Genomic DNA, 25,085 nt, shown 5'->3' on the forward strand with positions numbered 1-25,085 from the left:
TAACCGGTGGCCGCTGCTCCGGCTGCGGCCTCACCGATCCCAACACGGCGAAGACTGGAGGTCACTGGTGGCCCGAATTTGAATCTGGGCGGCTTCGTCCGCCTCACAAAGCCGTAGGCACGGTTTAAACCACCACCACTCGCTTCACCCCCCCCCCCATATCTCCCGTTACCGGAGAGGGGGGGGGTCCCTTTGTGGTGGTGGAGCCCCCGGTGGAACCATGCCCCGGTCGTTCCTGGTGAAGAAGGTGAAGCTCGATGAGTTCCCCGCCGGGCTTGATGCTCCCTACGGTCGGTCGCGGGCGGATTTTGGGGCCCGGTTACACGACAAGGGTAAGAACCGGCGGCGGAGAACAGAGGGATGGAGATGGGGGGGGGGGAGGGAAGGAAACCGGGGCCCGACGCATTCCGCTGCGCCGCCCGCTGCTACCGTGGGGCCGAGAGGGGCCGAGTGGAGGCAGAGAGAACCGGGGAGAAGCAGAAAGAAGGGAACCGGGACCGTTAGAACGGCAACCGGGCCGAGCAGAGCCGAGCAGAACCGAACCGGGCCCCTTAGAACCAGAGCAGGCCGAGAAAAGCCAAATAGAATCCGGGGAGAGCCGAACCGAGCCGAACACAACCGAACCGGGTCAGTTAGAACGGAATAGAACCGAGTTTAAGCCAAGTAGAAACGAACCAGGCCCGAGTACAGCCGAACCGAGCCCGAGCAGACCCGAACCCGGGACGAACCTCCCCGAACCGACCCGAACCTCCCCGAACCGACCTGAATAGACCCGAATAGACTCGGAAGGGCCCGAGCGGCCCCTCTGCTCCTGCCTTTTGTCTTACGGAGCCCAAGTTCAAGGGCGAGAAGAGGCTCCGAGACCCTCGGAGCCCCCCAGGATTCCCCGTACGCCCCAGGTCCCGGGGCCCCCCAGTCCTGGAATTCCCCGAATCCCCCCCTGAGCCCCTCGGACGTTCCAAGTCCCTCATCCCCCGGGTCCTGGAGACCCTGGGATCCCCCCGGACATCCCCGGATTCCTCTGGTCCTGGAGCTTCCCGGTTCCGCAGCTCATTCTGGAGCCCCCCGGAACTCCCTGGACCCCACCCCCACCGGACTCCCCCAGTCCCGCTCCTCTCCATCCTTGAACCCCCTGAATCCCCTCAGAACCCCCGGAGTCCTCCGGTCCTACAGGCCTCTGCATGCCCTCAGAACCCCTCCAGTCCCGGAGCCTCCCCAGTCCCGGATTCCCTCAGATCCCCTTAACCCGCTCCACTCCTACCCCCACGTCCCGGGGCCCCTCCAGTTCCGCAGCCCCCCGGAGTCCCTCGGTCCAGGAGTATACCCTGGAGTACCCCCATCCCCGGGGCCCGGATTCCCCCCCGCCGGTCCCGGTCCCGGCCTGGCCCCGGTTGCGGCGGCGGCTGCGGCGAGTTGCGTAACCGGCACCGAACCGCCGCAGCGGGGCCCGGCCCCTGCACGGCCCCGGCTGACCTTGAACCGGGCCCGGAGGGGACACCGGGCTGCGGGGATACCGCAGAGACACGGGCAGGGTACAGGGATGAGGGACAGGGATAAAGGATAGGGATGAGGGACAAGGGATAAGGGACAAGGGGTGGGATGGAGATGATAGTGGGGACAGGGATGGAGGCAGTGACAGGGACAAGGGACCAGGGACAAGTGGCTGTAGGACTGCAGCGGGGACCGGTACAAGGGACAGGGATGAGGGCATGCATGGAGCTGCAGACAGGGACAAGGGACAGGGACAAGTGGCTGCGGAACTGTGGCAGGGACAGGAACAAGGGACAAGGATGGCTACACGACCAGGGGCTGCAGACAGGAACAAGGGACAGGGGACAAGGGACAGGGATGGAGACAGGCATGGAGGCAGGGACAGAGGCTGTGGACAGGAACAAGGACAAGGGACAAGAACGGAGACAGGGATAAGGCACAAGGGGCAAGGGACAGGGATGGAGGAAGGGACAAGAACAAGGGACAGGACAAGTGGCTGCAGGACTACAGGGACAGGGATAAGGGACAGGGATTGTGACAGGGACAGAGACAGGGAGAAGAGGCTGGCGACAGGGACAAGGGAAAGGACAGGGACAAGGGCTCTGGTCAGGGAGAGGGATGCAAGCAAGGACAATGGACAAGTGACATGGACAGGGGAAAAGGGACAGAGATGCAGACACAGCCAAGGGCTGCGGGAAGGGACAGGGAGAAGGGTAAGGGACACGGGAAAGGGATAAGGGACAAGGGATAGGGACGAGGGACAGGAACAGATGCTGCAAGCAGGGATAGGGACAAGTGGCTGTGGGACTGCAGGCAGGGACAGGGATGGGGACAGGGACGGGAACAGAGGCTGCGGGCAGGGACAAGGGATAAGGGGCAGGCATGCATGCAGGGATGCAGACAGGGACAGGGAAAAGGGACAGGGATGGGGGCACAGGCAGGGGCTGTGGCGAGGCACAGGAAAGGAAGAAGGGAAGGGGGCAAGGGATAAGGGACAAGGAATGGAGACAGATGGAGACAATGACAGGAATAAGGGGCAAGGGACAGGGACAGAGGCTGCAGGCAGGGAAAGGAATGAGGGACAAGGACGAGGGACAAGTGGCTGTGGGACTGCAGGTAGGGTTGGAGACAGGGACAGAGACAAGGTGCAGGGATGGAGGCAGAAACAAGGGACAAGGGATAGTGATGGGGACAAGGGACAAGGACGGGGTCATGGGAAGGGGCTATGGGGAGGGACAGGGATGGAGGAAGGGACAGGGACAAGGAGAAGGGAGAAAGTAGAAGAGACAAGGGATGGAGGCAGAGACAAGGGACAAGGGGTAGTGATGTGGACAAGGGACGGGGACATGGGAAGGGGCTACGGGGAGGGACAGGGACAAGGAGAAGGGAGAAAGGAGAAGAGACAAGGGATGGAGACAGTGACAGGGACAAGGGAAAAGGGACAAGGACTGCAGGCAGGGCCAAGGACAAGGACTGGGTTAGGAACAGGGGACAGGGGATTGGTAATGAGGGAAAGGGACAGTGACAAGGATGGAGGCAGGGACAGGGGACAAAGGACAACGGAAGGGGACAGTGACAGGGGGCTTTGGGCAGGGACAAGGGACAGGGGATGAGGACAAAGGACAGGGCACAAGGGACAAGGGAAGGGACAAGGACAAGGGATGGGGACAAGGGAAGGGCAGGAGTTGGGGTAAGAAGCATCTGGCACAGGAGAGGAGACAGAGAGGGGACAGCCAGGGCCTCCCCAGCTCAGTGCTACTGGATCTGTAGCTAACTGCTATACTACACTAACTGCTTCTCCCACCACTCCTGTCCCCTCCTTGCCCATTCTCACCTTCTCCTTGCACATTCCCACCCACTCCCACCACCTCCTTGTCCACTCCCATCTTCTCCTTGCACATTCCCACCATTCCCACCTTTTCTCTGTCCACATCTTGTCAATCCCCACACATTGTCATCTTCTCCTTGTCCATTCCCCCCACTCCCACCTTCTCCTTCCCTATTCCCATCTTCTCCTTATCCTCTCCTTATCTACTCCTTGTGCATTCCCACCTTCTTACCCTCTCCCACCTTCCCCATGCCCATTCCCACCTTCTCCTTCCCTGTTCCCATTTTCTCCATGCCCATTCCCACCATTCCCACCCGCACCTCCAGGTTACCTCGCCGACTACATCTCCCCTTCCCCTTTCCCCCCCAACCCTGAGTCCACTCTGAAGGTCCCGTCCTCCCCCACCACCCTCTACCCGGTGACCCGCGCCGACTTCATCCCGGTAGATCCTGACCCTCCGGACAGCCCCAACTCCACCACCTTGACTGCCGCCGGCTACATCAACGGCGACGCCGCCGTCAGCGAGGGCTACGCGGTGGACGCCTTCTTCATCACCGACGGCAGGTCGCGCCGGAAGGCCACCAACTCCACCGCCAACTCCTCCACTACCGCCTCCTCCTCCTCCTCTTCTTCCTCCTCCTCTTCCTCATCTGGCCGGAGCCTCCAACGACATGCCTGCGGAGAATGCGGCAAAACCTATGCCACCTCCTCCAACCTCAGCCGCCACAAGCAGACCCACCGCAGCCTGGACAGCAAGATGGCCAAGAAGTGTCCCACCTGCGGCAAGGTCTACGTCTCCATGCCGGCCATGGCCATGCACCTCCTGACCCACGACTTGAAGCACAAGTGTGAAGTGTGCGGCAAAGCCTTCAGCCGCCCCTGGCTGCTGCAAGGCCACATGAGGTCCCACACCGGGGAGAAGCCCTTCGGTTGCGCCCACTGCGGCAAAGCCTTCGCCGACAGGTCCAACCTGCGCGCCCACATGCAGACCCACTCGGCCTTCAAGCACTTCAAGTGCAAGCGCTGCAGCAAGACCTTCGCCCTCAAGTCCTATCTCAACAAGCACTACGAGTCCGCCTGCTTCAAGGGGACCGGCCCCCCGCCCCTCAGCCCTCTCCACGCGTGAGCCCGCAGAAGCCACCTCAGAAGAACAAAAGGCAGCCCCGACGTTGGGGCGGGGCGGATTCCGCCACCTCGTGGCTCCGCTTGAGGAGCGCCAGGGATCTGGTTGAGTTCCACCACCCTGCCATGGCTTCGCTTGAGGTCTGCCAGGGCTTCAGTTGGATTCCACCACTCTACCATGGCTTCGCTTGAGGTCTACCAGGGCTTCAGTTGGGTTCCACCACCCTGCTGTGGCTTCAGTTGAGGTCTACCACAGCTTCAGCTGGGTTCTACCACCCTGTTAGGGCTTTGCTTAAGGAAGGCTGTGGACTTGGTTGGGTTCCACCATCGTGTCTTGGCCTCAGCTGGGTTCCATCACCCTGCCGTGGCCTCAGTTGAGGTCTGCCATGGCTTTGGTTGAGTTTCACCACCATGTTATGGCTTCAGCTGTGGCCAGATGTGGTTTTGATTGAGTCTTATGGCAGCTTTGGTTGAGTTCCACCATTACATCATAGCTTCAGTTGAGGCCTGTTACGGCTTTGGTTGAGTGTCATCATGCCTTCAGCTGAGTTCCATCACCCTGCTGTGGCTTTGGATGGGTTCTACCACCCTGTCATGGCTTCATTTGTGCACCACCATCATTTTGTGTCTTCTTTTAAGGCCCACCATGGCTTTGGTTGATTCTCATCAGGGCTTCAGTTGAGTTCCACCACCCTGCCGTGGCTCTGGTTGGGTTCCATCACCAGGTAATGATTCAGTTGAGGTCTACCATGGCTTTGGCTGGGTTCCAGCACCCGGTGACGACTTTGGTTGAGGTCTACTATGGCTTCGGGTAGGTTCCATCACCATGTTGTGTCTTCTTTTGAAGCCCACCATAGCTTTGGCTGATTCTCATCATGGCTTTGGTTGAGTCTCATCGTGGCTTCAATTGAGTTCCATCACCCTGTCATGGCCTCAGTTGAGGTCAACCATTTGAGGCCCATCCGAGCACCCCAAGTGCAAGGCTTGCAGCAAGATCTTCGTTTTCAAGTCCTATCTCAACAAGCACTAAGAGTCCACCTGCTTTAGGGGCACCAGCCCACCACCCCTTAGTCCTCTCCAGGTGTGAACCATGGAGCTATGGAAGCCACCTTGGAAAAGGCAACATCACAACATACCTTTGGTTGGGTTCTACCACAACTTTGGTTGGGTTCCAGCACCATCTCATGGCTTCAGTTGAGTTCTCCCACCCTGGCATTGCTTCAGTTGAGGTCTATCATGGCTTCGGTTCAGATCTACCATGGCTTTGGTTGAGGTATACCATTTCTACAGGTGGTTCCACCACCCTGTCATGGTTTTGGTTGAGGTACATCATGGCTTTGGTTGAGTCTCATCATAGCTTTGGTTGGGTTCTACCACCATGTCATGGCTTCATTTGGGTCCCTTCATCCTGCCATGGCTTTGTTCAAGATCTACCATGGCTTCAGCTGGGTTCCATCACCATGTAATGGCTTCACTTGAGGATCACCATGGCTTTGGCTGGGTTCTACCACACCATGGCCTTAGCTGAGTTCCATCATAGCTTTGGTTGAGTTCCATAACATCAAGCCTTTGTCTGGGTCCCACCACAATGTCATGGTCTTGGTTGAGAGTCGAGTCCCATCACATCATGGCTTTGGCTGAGATCCACCCTGGGTGTTGTGGTCTGCTGGTGCACCCTAACATCTGGGTGACATTCTTTGATGGGTACCATGGTCAGGTAGTGAACCTCAAGGTCAAAGGGACCTCCCTTGATGCCGTGACTCTTGAGGTGCACCCCAACCTCAGGCTGACCTTACTGGATGACTCTCTTGGTCTAGTGGTGGATGCCAAGGTCAAGGTGACCTTCCTTCCCTGAGTGTTGTGGTCTTGTCATGCACCCCAACCTCAGGTTGACCTTTCTTGATGGGCATCATGCCCTTGAGGTGCACCTCAACATCTGGGTTGCCTTTCATGGGTGGGTGTCACGATCTGGAGGTGAACCTCAAGGTCAAGGTGACCTTCCTTACATGCGCTGTCATGGTTTGGTGGTGCACCCCAACATCTGGTTGACCTCCTTTGATGGGTTCCATTACCTTGAGGTGCACCCCAGTGTCTGAGTGACTCTTCATGGGTGAGTGTTATGATCTGATGGGTAACCCCAACATCTGGTTGACTTTCCTGGTTGACTGTCATGGTCTGGTGGTGAACCTCAAGACCAAGGTGACCTTCCATGGGTGGATTCAATGACCTTGAGGTGCACCTCAACATCTGGCTGCCTTTCCATGGGTGGATGTCATGGCCTGGTGGTGTACCCCAACATTTGATTGACCTCCTGTGATGGCTTCCATCACCTTGAGTCTCACCTCAACATCTGCTTGACCTTCCCACCCATGAGGTTCTCCATCCTCATGGTGAACCCCAACATCAGGATGACCACCCCACCCCCAGCCTCCCTTTTTGCATGGGTGCCACCATCACCTTTAGGTGCCCCCCACCCACCTTTGGGTGCCCCCCACCCATTTTTTTTTTTTGCATGTCTCCATCCAAGGGGGTGGTAACCCCCCCCAAAAAAGACTTCTTTCCATGGTGCCCCAACTCTTGGTGCACCCCAAGATCAGGGTGACCCCCCCTCCTTTTGCATGGGTGTCCCCCCCTCTAAAAACCCCCAGTTTTGGGGTCTCCCCCCCGATCCCAATTCCTTGCATGGGTGCCCCCACCCCCCATCCCCACCCTGTGCCGAACCCGGACCCCCCCCAGATGGGGCTGACCCCCCCCAAACGGCAATAATTTAACCACAGCCCCCCCCAGAATTCACGGCACAGTTTTGGGGACCCCCTCCCCAACCCCGGCACCCCTCCATGCCCAGGGACTCTCCGCCCAATACATGGGGATCCCCCCCCCCTAAATAACCTCGGGGACCCTGTCCTCCCCAAAAAAATCCTAGGCCCCCCAGAGACTCGGGACCCCCCCGCCAAAAATCCCGAATAGCCCCCCCCAAATTTGAGGGCCCCTCCAAACCTCGAAGACCCCCGCCAGAAAAAAAACCTCAGAGAGCCCCCCCCCAAACCTGGGGATACCCCAAAACAATTCGGGAAATCCTCCCTCAAATTTGGGGATCCCCCAGCATGACTCCCCCTCTCACCCCGAGCACCCCACTTTTGGAGGAGGCCCCCGACCCTCACACCCTTCCCCCCCACCGAGTTTGGGTACCCCAAATTCCGGGATCTATCCCCCCAGGGACCCTGTCCCCAGGGATCCCCCCCAGGATCCACAATAATTGCAGGGTGTGCTCCCCCCTTAAGAGCCCCCCCCCCGCCCCGAACCTTCTGGGTGCTCCTCTCCTCCACTCTGGGTCCCCCCAATAATTTCAGGGTCCCCCCCATAAGGACCCTCCCTACCCTGGGGACCGCCCTCCTCTCCCCCTATAGTTCCTTTTCCACCCCCTGCCAGGGTACCCCAATAATTGCAGGGTGCCCCCCCCGTCCCTTGGGGACTCCTCTAGGTCCTCCAATAATTCAGGGTGTCCCCCCCTCAAAAACATCCCCCCCCACCCTGGGGACCCCCCAAAACCTTTCCCCCCCCCTTTCCTGAAGTAACCCCAAAATTTCAGGGTGCCCCCCAACTCCTGGACTTCCCCCCCCAAGACTCTTCTGGGTGCCCCCCGACTCTGGCTCCCCCCCAATAACTTCAGGGTGCCCCTCCCCACGGGTACCCTCCAGGGATGCTCCCCAGGTACCCCAATAATTTCAGGGTCCTTCCCCAACCCCGAACTCCCTCATTCTTAGCTGCCCCCCTCCCCCTAGTTTGGGGCCCCCCCAGGTACCCCAGTAATTTCAGGGTACCCCCCCCAGAGACCCTCCTGGGTATCCCTCCCCCTCTCTGGGTACCCCCAATAATTTCAGGGTGCCCCCCTTCCCCTCCACGCACGGGTACCCCTCTCCCCCCTCAGGATGGGTCCTACCCCCCGCTTCACCCCCATAAAGGTTGGGGGGGGGGTCCCCAAACAAGCCCCTCCCCCAAAATAAGCACAACCCCCCCCTTCCCCCCCCTCCACGATGCCAAAGTGTCACTTTTGGGAGGGGGGGGGGGTGTGGATTTGGGGGTGTCCCCCCCGCCTCCCTCCTCCCTCCTCCCCCCTCCCCATACCCCTTTAACCCCCCCCCAAGGGCGTGGGGGGGGGGTCTCTGCATGCAAAAAAAAAAACCCCGCCCCCCTCCCCCCATATTTAAATCTATGCCAATTTTTGCCGCTTTTTTGCCAAACTGTAGCTGAAAACCCCCCCTCGGGGTCACAAAAATTGGGGGGTGGCATTAGGTAAAAAAAAAAAAGGGGGGGGGGGTCTGAGACCTTCTATTTACTCCCTCTCCTCCCTCCTTTTTTTCTTTTACCCCCCCCTCCCCCCTCCCCCACTTCCCATAGAGCAATAAAACCGCCTCTGCCCCTGCATGGCCCCGGGCGGGGCAGCGGCCGTGGACCCCCCCCCAGTGTAATCCCACACCCCCCCTCCAATGCAATCCCACCCCCCCTCAGATCACCCCCCCTCCACCCCGGGATTTGCCCCCGGGGGGGGCTCCAAGCAGCCATATCAGGGATGACGTCAGAGTAGAGCTAGGACCCCCCCCAAACACCCTCAAATCCCCCCCCCCCCCCCAATGTTGTCACTGATTGGTTGAACACCACCCCCCCCCCCCCCCCCCGGATCCTCCCAACCCCCCTCAGGATCCGCCTGCCTTGGACACGCTAAGGACTCGCCAAGGACACGTCTTGGGCAACGTCTTGGGTGCCTTGGATTTGTCTTGGACACATGAAGACACCTTGGGGATGTCTTGGACACGTGTGGACACCTTTGGACATGCAAGGGACACACAAAGGACATGTCTTGGGTGCCTTGGAGATGTCTTGGACACCTCTCAGACACTTCCACATGCCTCGGACTCACATGGAACACGGAGGGACGCATCTCGGACATGCAAAGGACACGCAAAGGAGATGTCTTGGGTGCCTTGGAGATGACTTGGACACGTGTGGACACCTCCCAGACACACAAAGGACACGTCTTGGATGCCTTGGAGATGTTTTGAACATGTGTGGACACCTCTCAGACACACAAAGGTCATGCAAGGGACACATCTTGGGTGCCTTGGAGATGTCTTGGACACGTGTGGACACTTCTACAGGCAGTGTGTTGGACACATCTCAGACATGTCAACATGCCTCAGACATGCATGGAACACGTGTGGACACATCTCAGACATGCAAAGGACAAGTCTTGGGTGTCTTGGGCATGTGTGGAAGTCTCTTGGACATCTCAACAAGCCTTGGACAAGTCTCAAACATGTGTGGCTGCACCCTGGACATGCATTGGACATGTCTCAGGTGTCTTGGACATGTGTTGGACACGAGTGGACACATCAACACGCTTGGAACACGCATCCATCATGTGTGGACATGTCTCAGGCACACAAAGGAGATGCCATGGGCATGTCCTGGGTCCTTCAGACACGTCTTGGACATGTCACCATGCACGCCTCAAACACATCAACATGCCTTGGACACGCCTGGAGCACACACTGAGGATGTGTTGGACATGTGTGGAGGCACCTTGGACATGTCTGGAGCACCTTGGACACAGATGGGACACACGTTGGACATGTGGACATGCATCAGAGATGTGGCCAGGCCTCGGGCACAGGAGAACCTGCCTTGGGCATGCTGTGTGCGTGCCTGGGGCGCCTCGGACACGTGTGGGACACGCAGGGACATGCTTTGGACACAGGTGGAGGTGACCTAGCCATGGCCTGGCCATGGCTGGGACAGGAGCGGACACGCGTGGAAGGTGCTGCCGGAGGGAGCGCGCCTGGGGGAGGTGGGGTGGCCTGCAGGCACTGAGCGTGTCACACACCTGTCACACACATGTCACACACCTGGCACAGAGCCAGGAGGTGTCACACACATGTCACAGTGCCAGGAGGTGTCACCCACGTGTCACACACATGTCACACACCTGTCATACACCTGTCACAGAGCCAGGAGGTGTTACCCACATGTCACCCACATGTCACACACCTGTCGCAGTGCCAGGAGGTGTCACACACCTGTCACACAGACCCAGGTGTCACACCATGTCTGTCACATACATGCCAGGTGTCACAAAGCCAGAAGGTGCCACACACATGTCACAGACCCCAAACGTGTCACACAGACATCACATACATGTCTCATAGATGTCACACACTGCTGCAGACCCCAACCATCTCACACACATCACACACGTCACACAGCTGTCACAGACCCCAACCATGTCACCCCCATGTCACCCAGGCGTTGAGACTCTGTGCTTGTTGCACACGTGAAGCACACGTGGCATGTGCCCACTGCACACACACTGCGCACACACTGCACATGCAACCTGTGCACTGTACACACACTGCACACACAACCCATGCACTGCACACACACCACACGCTGCAGAGGTGAAGCACACGTACCACACATGCACTGCACATGCAGAATGCATGCACTGGACACACTGCACACACAAAGCACACACCTCAGGCATGCTCTCCACACGCACTGCACATGCTACTGCAAGCACTGAATGAAGTGCACCTATAGCACCCACTGCAAAGCCTGCACCCAGCACTGCACCCACTGCAGCCTGAGCACGCTGCAGCCTGAGCGCACTGCAGCCAGGCACTGTGCATGCCGCCAGCACTGCACCCACTGCACTGCACCCCAGAAGCCTGCAGTCACTGCACCCTGAGCACACTGCGAGTGCTGCAAACCCTGCACCTCCTGCGTGCCAAACCCCTGCAGCCACTGCACTGTGCATGCTACACCCACTTCAAGTTGCACACACTGCAGGCACTGCAAACCTTGCATCCTGGGCACATTGCAGCCACTGCACCTGCTGTGGCCACTGCACGCTGAGCACACTGTGAGCACTGCGCACTGCAAACAGAGCAGCATCTGCACACACTGCAGGCCCAGGCTCTGCAGGCCCTGCAGTTTGTGCACTGCAGACACTCCGAACACTGTACACACTGCGTGCCAAACTCCTGTAGCCAACTGTGCTGTGCACGCTGCAAGCACTGCAAATGGAGCCCACTGCACTCACTGCACACCATGTAAACCCTGCAGCCACTGCAGCCACTGTGTGCCAAACCCCCTGGAGCCACTGCACTGAGCACACTGCAAGCACTGCATGCCATGCAAACAAACACTGCATCCACTGCACCTTAAGCACACTGCACATGCTGCACCCCAAGCACACAACAAATACTGCAGCTGCTGCAGCCACTGCACACTGAGCACATTGAGCACACTGCAGCCACTGCATGCCAAAAGCCTGCAGCCACTGCACCCACTGCAGCTGCTCCGGACACTGTAGCCACTGCACACACACTGCAAATGCAATAAATGCTGCACCCACAGCACTCACAGCACCCTGAGCACACTGCACCCACTGCACATGCTCCACATGCTGCAGATTGCACCCAGAGCAAACCTGCACACACACTGCAGCACTCGCTGCAGACACTGCAAACTGTGGACACTGCAGCACCCACTGCACCCACCACAACCATCACTGCACCCACTGCACTCACTGCACATATTCCAGATGCTGCAAACTGCACCCACTGCAAACTGTGGGGCACTGCACCATCCACTGCAGGCACTGCACACATCACATCCACCACAGAACTCTCTGCACCCTCCTCAGCATCCCCCACACTCACCACCACTGCACTCACTGTAGATGTTCCAGATGCTGCAAGCTGCACCCACTCAGCACCCACAACAGCACCACTGGAGCCACTGGAGACACTGCAGCACCCCCAACACCCACCACTGCACTCACTGCAGGTGCTCCAGATGCTGCAAGCTGCACCCACTGCACCCACATCAGCACCACTGCCCCCACTGCAGACACTGCAGGCCCCCCATGCACTGCTGCAGATGTTCCAGATGCTGCAAGTTGCACCCATGTCAGCACCCCCATCAGCACCACTGCAGCACTCCCAGCATGCACCCCCCCCACACCTTGGCGGGTCCCTCCCCACCCCCCCTTGTCACCACCATCCCCGTGTCCCCCTCCCCACCCCCCCTCCACGGGCAGGTCTCATGGTGGGGTCCCACCAACCCGACACGGCGATGACGGTGATGACAGGATGGGGTCCCACCACCTTTCTGACCTTCCCACCTTGACCCCACTGATCCCCCCCCTTTGACCCCCCTAGACCCCTCAAAACCTTTCTGACCCCCCTCAAACCCTCCTTCCAACCCCCCCTCCCCACCCCCTAGACCCCCCAAATTCAGGTAGCAGAACCGTAGAAGCTTCAACCTCCAACTTGTACCAGGGGCTTGGAGATGAGCCCAAAAAGTGGCTTCTGGTGGCCTCCAAGTGACTCGTGGTGGCCCCTAAGTGGCTTCTTGGTGGCCCCCAGCCTCCCCCCCCCCCAAAAAAACAAAACAAAACAAAAAACAAAAACAACCAACTTTTTTTTGTGGAGGTTTTGGAGAAGATAAGGTAAAAAAAAGCACAAACCAAGGCCCCGGCCGCGCCGCACAGCCCCCAATAAAGGGACGAACCGCAGCCCTGTGTGACGTGGGGACCCCGGGGACATGGCGGGGTGTGGGGGCATCATGGGGACACTGGGCACATGGGGGGGTCATGGGGATGTGGGGACATCACAGGGACATAGAGACGCCATGGGAACACGGGGGACAGGGGGACGTCAGGGGGAGAAGGAGACATCATGGGGACATTGGGGACAAGGGGATGTCATGGAAGTGTGGGGACATCATGGGGAGATGGAAACATCATGGGGACAGCGGGGACATTGATGAGATAATGAGGACATGGGGACATCATGGGGACATGGTGGGGCTATAGGGACGCTGGGGACATCATGGAGACGTGCGGACATCACAGGGACATCATGGGGGCAATGGGGACATGGGGACTTCACAGGGGCATCAAGGAGATAACAACGTGGAGACATGGAGCCATGATGGGGACGATGGGGACCACAGGATGTCATGGGGACATTGGTGATGCTGGGGACATGGGGGACATTGAGGCTGTAGAGATATCATGGGGGGCATGGGGACATGGTGGGGTATATGGGGACACCAGAGACACCAGAGACATGGGGGACATGGGAGGGGACACAGTGGGGGGGACAGTGGGGGGGATACAGGGAGGGGACAGGGGCAGGACCATCCATGGGCCACCCACAGTGACCCACAGGGACTTGGGGCCACCCATGGGACCCCCAGCCCTGCCGATCGCTCACCCCACGGATCACCTGGGACCTCCCCAGCCCCATAGATCTGCTGCCCCACACCAGGCCCATATCCAGCCCCACATCTGCCCCACATCCGCCCCACATCCAGCCCCACATCTGCCCCATATCCAGCCCTCCATCTGCCTCATATCTGCCCCTGCATCCGCCCCACACCCACCCCGTATCCAGCCCCACATCTGCCCCACATCTGCCCCACATCCAGCCCCACATCTGCCCCATATCCAGCCCTCCATCTGCCTCATATCTGCCCCTGCATCCGCCCCACACCCACCCCGTATCCAGCCCCACAGCAGCCTCCATACCTTGTCCCTGCCCCCTGCATATCCAGCCCTGCATCTCCCCACATCTGCCCCACATCCAGTCCCGTGGCACCCCACACCAGCCCCACACCCTCCCCCTCCCCAGCCCCCCCACCCCTCCCCATGGGTGCCCCCCCAGCACGAGCAGGCCCTCCCTCAGGGTCGCCCACCCCAGAAATAGCTTCTGGCCGTGACCCCCCCTGACCCCCAACTATTTTTAATGCCGCCCACGGAACAGGGGGGGCTGAAACTCCCTAACCCACACCCCCTGCCCCAATGTGTGGGGCTGAGTGTGTGGGGCTCGGTCCTGGGGGGCTGTGGGGCTGAGTATGTGGGGCTGGATCTATGGGGCTGGGTTCTATGGGGTGGATGTTTGGGGCTGAGTTCCTGTAGTGGGTCCCACAGATCCCATCCTGTGGCCAGCCCCACATCTGCCCCACACCCACCCCATCTCCAGACCCACATCCAGCCCTAGATCATCCCACATCCAGCCCAACACCAGCCCCACACCCACCCCATCTCCAGACCCACATCCAGCCCTAGATCATCCCACATCCAGCCCAACACCAGCCCCACACCCACCCCATCTCCAGACCCACATCCAGCCCTAGATCATCCCACATCCAGCCCAACACCTGCCCCACACCCACCCCATCTCCAGACCCACATCCAGCCCTAGATCATCCCACATCCAGCCCAACACCAGCCCCACACCCACCCCATCTCCAGACCCACATCCAGCCCTAGATCATCCCACATCCAGCCCAACACCAGCCCCACACCCACCCCATCTCCAGACCCACATCCAGCCCTAGATCATCCCACATCCAGCCCAACACCTGCCCCACACCCACCCCATCTCCAGACCCACATCCAGTCCTAGATCATCCCACATCCAGCCCAACACCTGCCCCACACCCACCCCATCTCCAGACCCACATCCAGCCCTAGATCATCCCACATCCAGCCCAACACCAGCCCCACACCCACCCCATCTCCAGACCCACATCCAGCCCTAGATCATCCCACATCCAGCCCAACACCAGCCCCACACCCACCCCATCTCCAGACCCACATCCAGCCCTAGATCATCCCACATCCAGCCCAACACCAGCCCCACACCCACCCCATCTCCAGCCCCGCACCCATCCCATCTCCAGCCCCACATCCAGCCCTAGATCTCCCCACATCTAGCCCCACACCTTCCCCACATCTTCCCTCCCTGTCCCCCCTAGAAGTGCCCCTCAAGTGCCCAAACTCCCCCGCTCCGAGATGCTGACGTGTGGTGGCCACATCCCCTTGGCCTTGGCCTTGGCCACATCCAAATGGGATCCCACCAAGCGTGGGACAGGCAGACGGCAGCCATGGGAGCGTGGGGCTGGTTGTGGGGCAGAGCTGGGGGACTCAGGGGGGTGCTGTGTCCACCCCACCCCACCAGAAGATCCCTCAGTGGGGGGGTGAAGCCCTACGAGGCCATTCCAAGGGATGGAGCCAACCGGTGGCTCAACCTCTACCGGCTCTGGAGGGATGGAGGCTTCCAGCACTTCCACCACCACATGGAGAAGACCTTCCGGAAGCTGGGGCCCATCTACAGGTTGGGGTTAGGGTGGGGGGCACATCGGGGTGGGGGGGGAAGGTTGGAGGGTAGGATCCCTTGGTTGGGTGGTCCCCACGGAAGAGGTCCCACCTCAGGAGGTTCCAGCACTGCCCAGGGTGGTAAAACTCTTTGGTTGGGTGCCTCCAGTTGACCCTGTCCCATTTTAGGGTGTCCCAGTACCCCCCACAGTGATGGGACCCCTTGTTTGGGTGGTGCCCATGGAGTAAGTCCCATCTTAGGAGGTTCCAGCACCCCCATGGTGGTAGGACCCCTTGTTTGGATGGTCCCCATTGACTGCATCCCATCCTGAGAACCACCCCCGTGGTGGTAGAACCCCTCAGTTTGGTGGTCCCCATCCCATCTTCATGCCTTGCAAGGTGGCAGGACCCCTTGGTCAGGTGGTCCCCATGGAGTAGGTGCCATCTCAGGAGGTTCCAGCACCCTCTGGGGTGGTCGAATCTCTTTGTTGGGTGTCCCCATCCCATCTTCATGCCCTCAAGGTGGCAGAACCTTCGGCTGGGTTGTCCTCATGCCAACCTGATGCCTCCATGATGGAAGAAGCTCTGAATTAGGTTGAGCCCATCCCATCCTGGTGGTCCCAGGCGGGTAGAAGCTGTGGGTGGGGTGGGTGGTGGCTGAGTGCTGGTTGCCTGGGCAGGGACCGAGTGGGCTCCTACGAGTGCGTGAACGTCCTGCTGCCACGGGACGCGGCCCAGCTCTTCAGGGCAGAGGGCACCTTCCCGCGCCGCATGGGCATCGAGGCCTGGAGCACACACCGGCAGCTGAGGAACCACCAGAAAGGCCTCTTCCTGCTGTGAGTGACCACCAGGGCCTGCCGTGGGCTGGGGGCACTGTGGGCACCATCTGGGGCACCACGGAGAAGTTGGTTGGGGGACACCACAGAGGAGGCAGTTGGAGGCACCAGGGACAGGATCCAGGGCACCACAGAGAAGATGGTTGGGGGGCATCATGGGCAGGATCCAGGGCACCACAGAGAAGATGGTTGGGGGGCATCATGGACAGGATTGAGGGACAGCTTGGGTGGGGTCTGGGGTATCATAAAGAAGATGGCTGAGGGCCACTATGGGCATGATATGTGGGCACCATGGGGGAGAAGGCACCATGAGGAAGGTGTGGGGGCACTGTGAGGGACATGGCTGGGGGACACCATGAGCGTGGCTGCATGTGGTCACTCTTTTGTCACTGTGGTCACTCTATGGCCAATGTGTGGTCATGGTGGTTACTGTGTGGTCACTTTATGGTCTCTGTGGCCATCCTGTGGTCAATGTATGGCCACTCTATGGTCCCTATGTGGTCACTCTTTGGATAATCTGTGGTCACTGTGGTCACTCTGTGGTCACTCTGTGCTCACTGTGCACTCACTATGGTCAATATCTGGTCACTGCATGCTCACTGTGGTCACACTCTGGTCACACTCTGGTCACTGCACGCTCACTGTGGTCAGTGTGTGGTCACTCTCTGGTCACACTCTGGTCACTGCATGCTCACTGTGGTCAATGTGTGGTCACTCTCTGGTCACACTCTGGTCACTGCATGCTCACTGTGGTCAGTGTGTGGTCACTCTCTGGTCACACTCTGGTCACTGCATGCTCACTGTGGTCAGTGTGTGGTCACTCTCTGGTCACTGCATGCTCACTGTGGTCAATGTGTGGTCACTCTCTGGTCACACTCTGGTCACTGCATGCTCACTGTGGTCAGTGTGTGGTCACTCTCTGGTCACTGCATGCTCACTGTGGTCAGTGTGTGGTCACTCTCTGGTCACACTCTGGTCACTGCATGCTCACTGTGGTCAGTGTGTGGTCACTCTCTGGTCACACTCTGGTCACTGCATGCTCACTGTGGTCAGTGTGTGGTCACTCTCTGGTCCCTCTCTGGTCACTGCACGCGCACTGGGCGGTCCCTGTGTGTGCCGGTGGTGACTCTGCGGTGGCCCCGGTGGCAGGAACGGTCCCGCCTGGCGCAGTGACCGCCTGGCGCTGAACCCGGCGCTGCTGAGCCCGGCCGCCGGCCGCCACTTCGCCTGGCTGCTGGACGTGGTGGCACAGGACTTCGTCAGGGGGCTCCGGCGCCGCCTGGACCTCAGCCCCGGCGGAGCCCTCACCCTCGACCTCCACCCCCTCATCTTCCGCTTCACGCTGGAAGGTGACACCTGGGGACACCGCTGGGGGGCGCCATTGGTGGGGACGTGGGCTCTGGGGCCACCGGCCCGAACCGAACCCAATACTGGGGAGGGGGACAACGGGACCGAGGGGTTGGAAAGGAGGTGATCCGGGGGTCCCTCACCCAGGAACCCCCACCCAGCACCTCAGGGAGCATTGGGGTGACACGGGGACATTCAGGACCTCAGGGGGCATGATGGGGACACTCAGGACGTCAAAGGACTCTGGGGATGACATGGGGACCTTCAGGACCCCATGGGACAAGGAGGGGTGACATGGAGACCGTCACCCGGACACCCAATCCAGAACCCCAGGGGCACTGGGGGTGACACTGGGGACACCTAGGGAGGCAGGGACATGAGGACCCTCACCCAAGACCCCCAGGGGACACTGGGGAGGTGAGACTGGGGACACCCAGGACCCCAAGGTGGGGGGGTGACAATGTGACCTCCACTCAGGCCCTCAAGGGACAAGGAGGGGAGGCACTGGGAGCCTCAAGACTCCAGCTTGGGGGTGGGGGACACAAAATGGGACCCCCACAACCCATCTGGGGCACACACAGTGGGACCGCCCCCCAGGACCCATTTTAGGGGGGGATGACACAAGGGACCCCAGGACTCGCTTGCGGGGGGCAGATTATGAAGATAAGATTACTGGGGGGGGAGGAAGATGAAGCTGAAATGATTTGGGGGGGGTGGTGTACTAATTGTCCCCCACTTGATCCCCCCAGCCAGCACCTACGCCCTGTACGGGGAGCGCCTGGGCTTACTGGGGGGGGGGCTCACGGCGGGGGGCGCCGAGAAGTTCCTGGCAGCGCTGGAAACGATGCTGAGCACGACCCTGCCCCTGCTTTTTGTGCCCCCTCCCCTTCTACGGCGCATTAACCCCCCCCTCTGGAGGGACCACCTGGCAGCCTGGGACGTCATCTTCCAGCACGGTAACTGGGGGGGGCGGCAAATATTGTTGGGGACCCCCCCTCAAATTAAGGGATACGGCCCCCACCCCCCTCCCCCAAGGTATATCCAAGCTGTGGGAAAGCCTCCCCCAATAAATATAATATGGCTTCCCCCTCGATATATTATGGGAGCCCCCCCCCGCTTAAATACTTTGTGGGGACCCTTCCCCCAGATATAGTATGGGACCCCCTCCCCTAAATATATTAATGGAGCCCCTACCCCAAACAAAAGGTTTCTTCTCGTGGGACCCCCGCCTCAAAAGACACCTCCCTTAGGAACGTCCCTTAAGATTCCCCCCACGGAAGACTCCCTCTTGGGACCCCCCCTTCCAAAAGACCCCCCCAAAAGATCTCCCCCGTGGGAACACCCACCCAAGACACCCACTCCCCCCCCCCGAAAGACTCCTGCCTTGGGTCCTCCTGCCAAAAGTTCCCCCCCCGTTTGGGACATCCCCAAGGCAGATTCCCCCACAAGGACCTTCCCCACCGAAGACCCCTCCCAAAGATCTCCCCCCTGGAGTCCCCCACCCGAGACGCCCCTTTCAAAAGACCCCCTCCCTTGGGACAGCTCCCGGAAAGGTTCCCCTCCTTGGGACACTTCCCAAGACTCCCTCACCCAAAGACACCGCCCCCCGGGAACGTCCCCCCCAAAGACTTCCCCTTCAAGACTCCCCCCACTCAAAGAACCTCTCCTTGAGACCTCTCCCCAAGACTACCCTACACAAAGCCCCCCCCCCGAACACCCCCTCCTTGAGACTTCCCCAAAGATTCCCTCCTTGTGAGCACCCCCCCCCCAAAGACCCCCGCCTCGGGCCCCCTGCTTCCATCCCCCAGAGTAGATACTGGGGGTGGGGAAGTCAATTTTGGGGACTCCCACCTCACTTTCTACCCCACTCCCCTTCCCAATCCCAATTATATGGGGGGGGGGGGGCAACCCCAAAATTTACTGGGGGGGGTATCTTGGCGTTACCCCCCCCCTAATTTTACACCCCCCTCTTTTTTTTTTACACCCCCCCCCCCAGCTGACAACAGCATCCAGAGAATCTGCCGGGAGCTGGCGCAGAAGGGGGGGGAAGGGTTAAAACTGGGGGGGGGACAACCCCAAGATCCTCTCCCTAATACATTTTGGGGTCGTCAGGGGGGGGCGATTTTGGGGGGCGGGAAAGCGGGGGGGTTGTTGGGGGAGTTGCTGCTGCAGGGGCAGCTGCCGCTGGGCTCGGTCAAAGCCAACGTCACGGAATTCACTGCGGGGGGGGTGGACACGGTGAGTGAATGGGGGGGCAAAATGGGGGGGTCCTGGGGGGCGAAAATGGGGGGGGAAATGGGGGTGAATGGGTCAAAAGGGGGGGACAAAGGGAGGGTCCTGTTGGGTTGTGGGAGGGGGATGGGGGCGGGGAAAGAGGCGGCGGGTGGGGGGGGTGTGTCCCAGGATTAGGGGAGAGGAACTGGGGGAAGGGGTTAAAAAAGGGGGCGGGTGGTGGGAGGGGTAAAAAATGGGGGGGGAGGGGGGGGGGCAAAAAAAGGGGTGGGAAGGGGTCAAAAGGGAGGGTCCTGTTGGGTTGTGGGAAGGGAAATAAAGCGGGGGGGGGGGCTGGGAGGGTTATGAGAGAGGTGAAAAGGGGGGGAGCAAACGAGGGGGGTCCTGGGGGGTAAAAATGGGGGGGGGGGGAATAGGGGGAGAAAGGGTAAAAAGGGGGTAAAGGGAGAGTCCCCTTGGGGTTTAGGGAGGGGGAATGAGGCGAGGGGGTGGCTTTGGGGGGGGGGTCATTAGGGAGATTAAAAGGGGGAGGGGAAATTGGGCGGGGTCCCGAGGGGGTAAAAATGGGGAGGTAAAGCGGGGGGGGGGGGCAAAAAGCGGGGGGGAAAGGGACAAAAATGGGGGGAAAAGGAGGGTCCTCTTGGGTGGTGGGAGGGAGATGGTGGGGGAAAAATGGGGTGGGGGGGTCGCAGGATTAGGGGGGAGGCTTGGAAAGTAAAAAAAGGGGGGGGGTCGTGGGAGGGATAAAAAATGGGGGGGCGAAAGGGGTCAGAAGGGGGAGCAAAAAGAGAGTCCCCTTGGGGTATAGGGAGGGGGGCGTTGGGTGTGGATTTGGGGGGTGGGGGGGTCACTCTGGGGGTTCCTGGGGGGGGTGGTCCCTGACTGTGCGCCCCCCAGACGGCGGTGCCGCTGCTTTTCACGCTGCTGGAGCTGGGGCGGGGTTCGCGGGGAGGTCTGATTGGAATTTGGGGGGGATCCTGGAGGGGGGTCACTCTGGGGGTTCCTGGGGGGTGGTCCCTGACTGTGCGCCCCCCCAGACGGCGGTGCCGCTGCTTTTCACGCTGCTGGAGCTGGGGCGGAACCCGGGGGTGCAGCGCGAGCTGCGCGAGGAGCTGCTGGGGGGGCCCCAGAAAAAGGGGGTCCCGGGACCCCCCCCCAAGCCCCGGCCCCTCCCGGAGCTGCTGGGGGAGTTACCGCTGCTGAGAGCTGCCATCAAGGAGACCCTGCGGTGGGGGCACTGGGAAGGACTGGGAGGCGGGGGTGGGGTCCTGGGCGGGACTGGGAGGTAGTGGGAGGGAGTTGGGGAGGCACCGGGAGGGTCTGGGAGGCACTGGAAGAGAGTTACGAGGGCACTGGGAGGGACTGGGAGAACATGAGGGGTCACTGGGAGGGACTGCAAAGAGAGGGTGGGGGTCTGGTGGGGACTGGGAGGCACTGGGAGCTGGGGAGGCACTGGAGGGCAGTGGGAGAGGTTTAGGAGGGACTGGGAGGCACTGGGAGAGACTGGAAAGAGATGAGGGGCACTGGGAGGGACTGGAAGGTGAGGGTGGGGGTCTGGGCAGGACTGGGAGGCACTGGAAGAAAGTTGAGGGGGCACTGGGGGGGACTGGGAGACTGTGGGAGAGCTTTAGGAGGGACTGGGAGGCAGCAGGAGAGGGTTAGGAGGGAGTTGGGAAAGCACTGAGAGGGACTGGAAGGCACTGGGAGGGGTTAGGGGGGCACTGGGAGGCACTGGGAGGGAGTGGGAGATACTGGGAGGGGGCTAGGGGGCACTGGGAGGGACTGGGAGGGACTGAGGAGGACTTGGAGGCTGGGCAGGACTGGATCGGGGACTGGGAGGGCGTGGGGTTACTGGGAGCAGGGAGTGGAAGGATTAGAGGGACTGGGAGGCACTGGGGATACTGGGAGCACTGGGAGATGGGACTGGGAGGATTCGGGGTGATCTGGCAGGATTAGGGGTGTGACTGGGAAGCAGGAAGGGGAACTGGGAGCACTGGGAAGGGAGACTGGGAGGATTAGGGGTGTAACTGGGAAGAACTAAGGGGATTTGGGAGTGCCGGGAGGGGCGACTCGGGGCATTTGGGAGGGGAACTGGGAGGCTCTGGTGTTACTGGGAGCACTGGGAGGGAAGAGTGTAAGGATTAGGAGGGACTGGGAGGATTAGGGGTGTAACTGGGAAGCAATAAGGGGAACTGGGAGCACTGGGACTGGGAGGCCCTGGAGTTACTGGGAGCATTGGCAGGTGGGAGTGGAAGGGTTTGGGGAGGATTAGGGATTACTGGGAGGAGTGGGGGTGTAACTGGGAAGCACTGAAGGGAACTTGGAGTGCCAGGAGGGGGGACTAGGAGCATTTGGGATGGGGATTGGGAGGCACTGGTGTTACTGGGAACACTGGGAGGATACTGGGGTGCCCCCAGGCTGTACCCGGTGGGCATCACTGTCCAGCGCTACCCGGCCACCGACGTGGTGCTGCACAACTACCACGTGCCAGCAGGGGTGAGCACTGGGAGCACTGGGAGGGGCTGGGGGTGTGGACTGGGAGGGGCTGGGGAGGAGTGGGGACACTGGAGTCTGGGGGAAAAGGGAACTAGGGGGCACTGGGAGGGGTGAGGAGGAAGAGGAGCCTGAGGAGTGGGTGGGCACTGGGAGGGACTGGAGTCTGGGGACTGGAGAAGACTGGGAGGGACTGGAGAAAACTGGGAGGGACTGGAGAAAACTGGGAGGGACTGGAGAAAACTGGGAGCACTGGGAGGGACTGGGAAGCACCAGGGTCTGGGAACTGAGGGGACTGATGCAGGACTGGAGGGGCAACTGGTGGCTACTAAGTGGCTACGGGGGGCTTCTGGGGGCTTCTGGGGGCTTCTGGTGGGTACTGGGGCTTCTGGGGGCTTCTGGTGGCAACTGGTAGCTTTTGGTGGCTTCTGGTGGCAACTGGTGGTCATTGTCCCCTCCTCAGACCCTGTGCCAGGTGGCCCTTTATGCCCTGGGCCGCAGCCCCGAGGTCTTCTCCAACCCCCAGCGCTACGACCCCAAGCGGTGGCTCCTGAAGGAGGCCAGCAGCAGCTTCAGGGCCTTGGCCTTCGGCTTCGGCGCCCGGCAGTGCATCGGCCGGCGCCTGGCTGAGGTGGAGATGATGCTCTTCCTGGGGCACGTGAGTGAGGGGACCCCAGCAGCACCACCAGCAGCACCACCAGCAGCACCACCAGCATCTCAGCCCCCCAGTGGCACCACCCAAAAGCGGGAAAGGGAGGAACCGGCAATGGCTGTGGGTGGGTGGGCTTCAAACACCACGACGTGGGGGTCATCCAGAAGCTGCTGATGACCCAGCCTTGGCTTGACCCAGCCTGGGCTTGACCCGGCCTTGGCTTGACCCAGTGTCTTGGCTTGACCCGGCCTTGGCTTGACCCAGCCTGGGCTTCACCCAGTGTCCTGGCTTCACCCAGTGTCCTGGCTTGACCCAACCTTGGCTTGACCCAGCCTTGGCTTCACCCAGTGTCTTGGCTTCACCCAGCCTTGGCTTGACTCAGTGTCTTGGCTTCACCCAACATCACCTTGAGCTGATGTCTTGGCTTGCCCCAACCTTGGCTTGACCCAGTGATTTGTTGACTTGACCCAGCTTTCATTTAAGCCACCACTGGTTCAACCCAAGGTTGGCTTGACCCAGCCTTGGCTTGACCAAACATCACCTTGACCCAGTGTCCTGGCTTGACACAACCTTGGCTTGACCCAATCTTGGCTTGACCAAATGATGTGTTGGCTTGCCCCAGTCTTGGTTAGACCCCACTTTGGCTTCACACAACACCTTGGCTTGGCCCAGTGTCTTAGCTTGACCCAACCTTGGTTTCACTCAACATCACCTTGACCCAATGTCTTAGCTAGACTGGTTTGACCCAATGTTCGGGTTAACTCAACATCACCTTGACCCAACCTTGGTTTCAACCAACCTTGGCCTTCACCCAGCAGCATCCTGGCTTGATTCAACTTTTTGCCTTGACCCAACATCACCTTGACCCAACCCTGGTTTCACCCAATGTTGGCCTGACCCAACCTCAGCTTGACCCAATGGTGTGTTGGCTTGATCCAACCTTGGCCTGACTCAGCTGTGGCTTGACCCAAGGTCTTGGTTCTCTCCAGGTCTTGCGCAACTTCACGGTGGAGGCAGTGTCCCCCGAGGACATTCCCACCGTCTTCCGCTTCATCCTGATGCCGGAGAAGCCTCCTCTGCTCACCCTGCGTGCCCTTGACTGACCAGAAGGTCCCCAACGAGCGTCCTCACCCCAGTGCCATCCCCCCTCCGAGGTCCCCTTCGTGCAGGGGACGTGGTGATGAGGCAGGACCTCATTGCCCTCACGGTCCCCAAAGGTTGGTGGGCGGTGACATGCAAATGAGCTGTGCCAGGGGTTGATGGGACTTCAGATCCTCAATAAAGTCTTCTCGTAGGTGCAGTGGTGGCCACGTCTGGGGTGGGGACGGGGGACAACCAGCTGTGGTGGGATGGGACAGCCCAAAAATGGGGAGGGGGGGGGGGAACTGGACAAAGACACCTTGAAAACAGCCTTTATTGACCCCACCCAGCCCTGGGGTGGAGATCCCAGTGGTGATGGTGGAGATGGTGATAGTGGCACTGATGGTGCTGCTGATGCCAGCATCTATGGAAGGGTGGTGGCACCCAACCCAGCTGGCATCCATGGCAGGGTGGTAGGGCCCCAACACCAGCGCCCGTGGCAAGTTGTTGCACCCCTATCCTGACACCCACGGCAGTGCATCCCACTCCTGTGCATCTCTCCCAGCATCCTCCCAGTTCTGGGTGCTCCAGCAGCCTGCTCCCACCCGGGCTGGGCATACCCCCTCCCCATATTCTTTATTCACCTCCCTATAGCACCCTGTACCCCCCCATGCTTCCCATACCCCTATACCCCCTCCAACCGCCCCATATATCCTCTATCCCCTTCTACAACCCCCCGCTATAACCCTCTGTATTCCTCTTATATCCCCATAACCCCCTTATACACCCCCAACCCCCATATCTCCTCTATACCCCCATACACCCCCTATTTTCCCTCTA

At 60.1% G+C, this 25,085-nt stretch overlaps 2 protein-coding genes across 2 annotated transcripts; both read left to right on the plus strand.

Moving 5' to 3' along the window:
- Positions 1-220: 220 nt before the first annotated feature.
- Positions 221-4,445, plus strand: SCRT1 (scratch family transcriptional repressor 1). The gene is made up of 2 exons (XM_054385426.1): positions 221-332; positions 3,646-4,445. The coding sequence occupies exons 1-2, from the start codon at positions 221-223 to the stop codon at positions 4,443-4,445; spliced, it is 912 nt and encodes a 303-aa protein (XP_054241401.1).
- Positions 4,446-5,190: 745 nt separating this feature from the next.
- Positions 5,191-24,268, plus strand: LOC128970308 (cytochrome P450 11B, mitochondrial-like). Its single transcript, XM_054385427.1, has 10 exons — positions 5,191-5,252; positions 15,469-15,624; positions 16,286-16,441; positions 17,591-17,790; positions 18,538-18,744; positions 19,785-20,026; positions 21,058-21,248; positions 22,438-22,516; positions 22,977-23,171; positions 24,155-24,268. The coding sequence occupies exons 1-10, from the start codon at positions 5,191-5,193 to the stop codon at positions 24,266-24,268; spliced, it is 1,602 nt and encodes a 533-aa protein (XP_054241402.1).
- The last annotated feature ends 817 nt before the right edge of the window (positions 24,269-25,085 follow it).

Source organism: Indicator indicator, chromosome 12, assembly GCF_027791375.1.
Source record: "Indicator indicator isolate 239-I01 chromosome 12, UM_Iind_1.1, whole genome shotgun sequence".
NCBI classification, from domain to species: domain Eukaryota; kingdom Metazoa; phylum Chordata; class Aves; order Piciformes; family Indicatoridae; genus Indicator; species Indicator indicator.